Below are 6,711 nucleotides of genomic sequence, written 5' to 3'. Positions count from 1 at the left end.
TTAAACGAAAAGTTGTGTATATATAAAGGTTCTACTATTATATAATTCATTATATTTTTAATTAAAAAACTTTTTAAAAAATATCAATTTGAACTTCTTTAAATGTTTCATTGTTTTTTTAAGAGAAAATAACCTCAGTGACCAAAAATCCCAGATAATATACGATTTTGACCAATTTTTTTTGGATTTACGAAAATGACCAACAAAATCGCAATGCGATCTCTAAATCGCAACGCGATCTCCATCATCGCAAATTCGCGTTGCATTTCGCGTTGCGATAGTTGAAAATCGCGTTGCGATTTTCCATTTCGTGTTGCGATAGTCTACAGTTGTCGTTGCGATTTTCCAAATTCGTTGCGATTTTGTTTCTTAAGAATTTTCTCTAAAAAGATAGTATCCGCGCGGACGTGTCGAAGACACGTATTACCACGACCACGACCACGAGACGAGACGAGACGGACGGCGGCGCGCGAGAGTCCCCCTTGTTCTCTATCACTCAACAAGGAAGTGGGAAAGCCAAGCCTTAAATATCATTCCCAATAGTGTTTCCAATACAATGTGGGATTGAGCATTACCAACACTTGTTTCCAATACAATGTGATTATTCAGGAAACAATTAACAATCATGCACCTTAAAACAACTGAATCAACAACCAATTACATTAGTATTATACGATTAAATATGTCATAATTAAAAGTCAATCTACAATCAATCGCGATTATTGTAATTTTAAGCAAAACATTCAAAAATAATATCACTATTTAAGGCTCAATCCCACATAGTATTGGGAACAAGTGTTGGTAATGCTCAAATCCCACATAGTATTGGAAACACTATTGGGAATGGTATTTAAGGCTTGGCTTTCCCACTTCCTTGTTGAGTGATAGAGAACAAGGGGGACTCTCGCGCACCGCCGCCGCCGTCCGTCTCGTCTCGTCTCGTCTCGTCTCGTCTCGGGTCGGGTCGGGTCGTGTCGTGTCGTGTCGTGTCGTGGTCGTGGTCGTGGTCGTGGTCGCAATGCGAAATGCAACGTGAATTTGCGATAGTGGAGATCGCAATGCGAATTAGAGATCGCATTGCGATTTTGTTAGTCATTTTCGCAAATCCAAAAAAAATTGGTCAAAAATCCTATATTATCTAAGATTTTTGATCACTGAGGTTATTTTCTCTTTTTTTAATACCGACAAGGTTCCATGGTCCAGTTGTCAGGACATTGGACTCTGAGTCAAGTAACCGAGTTTAAATCTCGGTGGAACCTTCTTGTTTCTGCAAATTCTCTCTCATTTAGAAATCATCTAATTATTGCTTTAATCCCTCTACAATACTTAAATCCTTCTCTTTTAATCCAGTAAAAGTTGATCTTGATCACACTGTCATAACAATGTGAAAATTCACTTCCATTGCCCTCTTTGTGTAATGTAAGTTTTCTCACCAAACTTGCATGCAATTTTGAGATGACCGAATTCAAAGGACAACAAATACTGTATACATACACAAAAGAATCTCTCGTTGATTTTCATGTCATTTTTTCCCCAGAACAGCTGAAAATCTGATCTTGAATGAAGCAATCCTAGAGAATTACAATTTACATTTCACAAAAGGACCACAAACACAAACTCAAATCGCATAAAAACTGTAGCTTGCTCTTACCCTGAAACAAGCTGTCAAACAAATTCGAACCACTGCTTGTCAATGGTTCCCCCATCACGCTGTCCACGGGATCGACTACACGAAACTCTGTTGTTTTAATAAATATCTTACGAAGATTTGTGCATCCTAGGAGCCCTTCCGATGCGATGCAAAAATATCACCTTGGAAATCCTATTTACCTATGAAGGGCTTCATCGGGTGCTCAACCAAAGCAGGCACTCGAATGGGAAGCCTGTCGTCTTATTAAGAAAGAATAACAATTTAACCTCTCTGCTAGTAGTGATCCTGCCGTTCTATATCTTGTTGTGGCTCAGGTGGCTCCGGGCATATCTCCCTTGAATGCCGTCTACGTGAAGAAGAATGGTCACCTCCACCATTCTGAGCGCTGCCCTGTGAACCCGTTGTTACCGAGTGCTTGAAACTACTTCCCCCTTCAGCTTTAGTAGTGGAGGCTGCAGGATTATTGGCTACGTCCAAGGAGCTTTGACGCCAGCTACCGAAAAAAGAAGCATTCCAAGATCCTCTCGAGGAGGTTGTTCTAAGCCTTGCTGAACTTGAAGTGTCTTCCCTAACCACCCTCAAAGGGTTTTCCAAAGCTTTTAGAATATATCTCATCGGCGGCCGTCTTGAAGGTTTCGAATTAAGACAAGACCTCGCAACAATGGCCATGGCCCAGACTTCCTCCAACAGATCGTCGTCCACAAGAAGAGATGGGTCCAGAATTTTCGTCACAAGTTCCTTTTCATATACACTGATGCATAGTAGTGTTTGTTCTAACCATTCCTTCATCTGGGTATCACTCGATGCACCGATGTCCATCTTACCGGTTACCAACCCAAGTAAAACTTTCCCAAAGCAGTACACATCGTAGGCACATATTGCTGTAGATGAACCTGTCCAATTGTACAAAATGAAAAGAAATTTCAGAAAAGCTTTCAGATTTGATGAGAAATGTTTTAACATTAATTCTATGCTCAAATTTACTAATATTCTTCGTGTGGATTTTTTGGTCCGAGTAATTATGTATTTATTTGGTAAGTCTGACTGAGTAGGTATATCACGGCAATAAGCTGCCGATCTAATAAAAAGTGGGGACGTGAGGAAGGAAAGAGTGGTTGATTTTTGAGGTAGAATGATAACCGGGCCCGAACGTAGAATGAAAATGGTTGCTTATAAGTAAAACGGCCGAATACATGCAATGATCATGTTGGAGCTAAAGTGCAATGTACGATAAGTCGACGAATAAACTGCTCGGAGATAACAATTGAGATCTAAATATTCTCGTTTTTTACAAGGGAAATGTGCACATACCTAAAGAACTTTGCTCAGATGACCTGCACGCGAGAAAGAATAGAACCGCATTACAACCTTTACCGATTAAACAAGCATAGAAAGCAAGAAATACAACTCGAACATTTCGTTTGAAACAGTAATAAAATCCATAAGGAGGAAATGAAGACGGAAAAATTTTAAATGCTATTTTATAATTACTTCTCGATGCATATGTGTCTGGCATTGCTACAGCTTGAAGCATCTAAATATCCATGTATCATTGATCCATATCAAAATATAAGATTTTTATTCGACACTTAAAATGCCAGAACTCTACTGTATCGGACGTTAAAACCTGAACTTGGGTTTATCCTTTTGAGTCAAGGAAACACGCTTGCATCCAGGAAAAAAATATGCAGGGGAAAAGAAAGAAGTAAATCTCAGAACCGAGCAAATAAGAAATATAGGTGGACTTGAGTGTCTAAAAGTTCATTCATGAGACACCATGTTCTATTAGTCCTTTGTTTCTAGCTAAAACATAGAACAACGTAGAAGTACTGCACTGTTGAATTATATTCTCCATCTGAAAACTATGAGACATTTTAGTCCCCAGCTTCATTTTGCTAAAAAGGATTAAGTGTTGTTCATTATTGTGTAGGAAACACCCCCCTCCCCCGGGGGGGTGCTCGATAAATATTTGCATAAAAATGAAGCCAATAAAGTGATATACCACAATCAACATGCAAGAACTTGCTCAATGAACATCTTAGGCGAGATAAAAATGTTCATCTATGTATATAATTCGCATTCTGAAAACATCTATAAATAGATACAGTTGTACAGAATACTTACTGTGGCAACCGCAGTAATTTTGTGATCCTCTTTTGATGACCATCACCTTCATGTGCGCAGACCTCTGTCAGGCTCCCCATTCTAACTTCAAATTTATCATCAAGAAGTATACTGCTAGCTTGAACATCTCTTCAACAATAAAAAGAAAACACGTCACTGCAAGTTCTTTTCGGTTTCTCGATATTCCATTCACAAAGAATATATGATACGCATAAGAAAAGCATCATGCAGTGACTGAAGGCAGTTTAAGCGTAAAATGAGAAGATGCAAAAATACCTGTGGACAAGGGGTGGTGTACATTCATGATGCAGATAAGATAGGCCTTCTGCGGCTCCTATAGCAATTTTCAATCTTGTTATCCAATCTAATGACTGTAAACTATCATCCTCCGGATTATTTTTCCTGTACAACGAACTTGACAAGTCCCCATTCGGCATGTATTTATAAACCAAGAATTTCTCATTCTCTCTCTCTAAACAGTGTCCCAATAGAGGAACGATTCGTGGATGTGAAACTTTACTAAAGAACTCCAATTCCGAAAGGTACGCTTCCTTTTTAATCGACTGCAAATCAATCCTTTTGATGACAACAGGAAGCCCGCCTTCTAAGATACCCCTGAAAAGATCACCAGAATGACCGTGCTTGATGAGGTTTGCATCAGTAAAATCACCAGTGGCTTCAAGAAGCTGCTGGTAGGCAAATAGATCACCTAGACTCGAAAAATTAATTTCAACTCCCGGTGAAGGAGGTGTATCTTTAGCAGGAACTGCTCCCACGTCAACTCCTCTATGATTCCTTGTGCTCCTCCTTTTAAGGACACATAGGACCAGCAATAGCAGCAAGATTAGTAGCGCAACAAGCCCAGCTCCTCCCAAGACTGCAGCCAATATAATTGTCTTTCTGTTGCTGCTTCCTCTTTCGGATGCAGGAGGTTCTGTGGAATTTGGGCGTCCGAAATTATCAAAACTCAGGCCCCTCTCGGCATAGAATGATACACACTGCATTAAAGTCCTCTGGCTTGACACATTCTGGAGACAGTTAGTAGTAAGAAACGCATTGTTCTGCACATAGTCCGGAACCGTGCCTTCAAAATAGTTTCCAGACAAGTCAATAGACCTAAACCTTCGAAGGACAGTTGTGAGACCTCCATAAAACTTGTTCTGTGAGATGTTAAGTACAGCAGCAGTGGCATTATCATTCAAAGTAGAATTAGGCAGCTGCCCTGTGAAATTATTTTGGGAGATATCGAACAGGTTCAGCTCACGTATTGACCATAATACTTCAGGAACAGTACCATTGAAACTATTGTTTCTCAGAACTATAACCTGCAACTGACTTGAGGCAGGGAACAACCCGACCGGCAGAGACCCCTGAGACCATTGTTCCCGAAGACCATTCTCCGCAAATTCCTTAGCCCTCTAAGATCTGGTGGCACTGACCCTGACAAACCATTGCTGCTGAGATCAAGGTCAACCAAGCTATCAAGGTCCCCAAGTTGTGAAGGTATTGAAGACGTTAAACGATTGCTCGAAAGATTCAAACTTTGTAGCTTTGAAAGCGATCCAACACCAGGAGGAATTGACCCCGTTAAGTTATTCGAGGAAATGTCAAGTCTTGTAAGATTCCTTAGTGAAAAAAGTGATGATGGAATAGATCCAGTGAGCAAGTTCTTGGAAAGATCAAGAAGTAAAAGGCGTAACAACCAACCCAAAGTTGAAGGAATCTGCCCGGTCAGCCTATTATCAGACAAGTAAGACCAGTTAAATTAGTCAAATTACCAATACTCAAAGGTACAACACCTGAGACATTGCAAGACCTGAGATCCAACACTTGCAATGTCAACAGCCTTTGGCCGAACCAATCAGGGATGGAACCAGGAAGCAAGAATCTAGAAGCATTAAACGAAACCAAATGCGTAAAATTCGCAAGCGAATCTACGGCAAACTGCGGGTTTTGTCTGCCAATCCTTGTTCTTCTAAACCCGGAAATGTTAATGGAAGTAACACTGCCATTCTCGCATGTTATACCGTTCCAACTGGCACAAGGGTCAACTTTTCTAGGCCAGTCTCTGCTTCTAAGCCCCAAAGAGGACCTGAGTTCAAACAAAGCAGTAAACTCAATGCCTGAACTCAGCCGCTGCTGCTGCTGCACTTGTTGCTCAAATGTAAACTCAAATAACAGCAACAACAAGAGATATAGCAAAGCTACTACTCCTATGCTACGCTGATCCAACATGGCTCATGGATTCTAACTCTAACCCCGAATCATCAAAAACATTCTAATTTCTTTTCTTTTTTCTCCCCCCTTTCTCCCTACTCTTAATACATGTAATGAAAATTTGACCCCCAAAAACCCCCACTTTAGAAGGAACAAAGAAAAAGGAATTGTCTAGAAAAGCTCTTACCTTTGATGCACCAAAGCTCTAATTTTTTTTTGAAAAAAAAAAATCTTCAAAACTGTTGGTAACCAATCCGTATCAACTTCGATTCTCCTTCTTGGCTCTCTCTCTCTCTCTCTACCTACTTTTTTGTTTTCTCTCTCTAAACCTTCAGTTTCTTCAGTTGACAAAAGGAGGGGGGTGAGGGACAGAAAAGAAGGGGGAAATGGTTGTAGTAGTAAATAAAAAGTACTAAATTTAATTTAATTAATCAATAATTCTAGAGAGACAGGAGGAGGAGGCCGGTCAAAAACTCAAGTGATGCACTTTTCACTCTCTCTCTTGCCCTTTCCATGTTCCACCAAAAAAAATGATTGAGGTAAATATATATATAAATATAGTAACATGCATGAGCAGTGGGTAAAGTTTAAACCGGAGGCAATTTTGATTCTGGTCTGAGAACAGAGACATGTACGGCGCCGATACGAGTTTTGTCTGAACTCCGGCAAGCCAGCAAAGCAAAGCTTTAGAACTAGAAGGAACAAACAAAACTTACTGC

At 40.1% G+C, this 6,711-nt stretch overlaps 1 protein-coding gene across 1 annotated transcript; it reads right to left on the bottom strand.

Annotated features, from left to right (window-relative positions):
- Window positions 1-1,511: 1,511 nt before the first annotated feature.
- Window positions 1,512-6,232, bottom strand: LOC120120663 (probable LRR receptor-like serine/threonine-protein kinase At2g16250). Its single transcript, XM_039140238.1, is given in 6 exon segments — window positions 1,512-2,544; window positions 2,963-2,985; window positions 3,776-3,904; window positions 4,052-5,147; window positions 5,150-5,527; window positions 5,530-6,232. Coding segments are annotated over 6 exon segments (2,727 nt in total). The 5' UTR covers window positions 6,011-6,232; the 3' UTR covers window positions 1,512-1,924.
- Window positions 6,233-6,711: the final 479 nt, after the last annotated feature.

The sequence above is a fragment of the Hibiscus syriacus genome, unplaced genomic scaffold (assembly GCF_006381635.1).
Source record: "Hibiscus syriacus cultivar Baekdansim isolate YM2019G1 unplaced genomic scaffold, ASM638163v2 tig00110344_pilon, whole genome shotgun sequence".
In the NCBI taxonomy this organism is placed as follows: domain Eukaryota; kingdom Viridiplantae; phylum Streptophyta; class Magnoliopsida; order Malvales; family Malvaceae; genus Hibiscus; species Hibiscus syriacus.
This window is presented reverse-complemented; position numbering and strand designations above follow the sequence as displayed.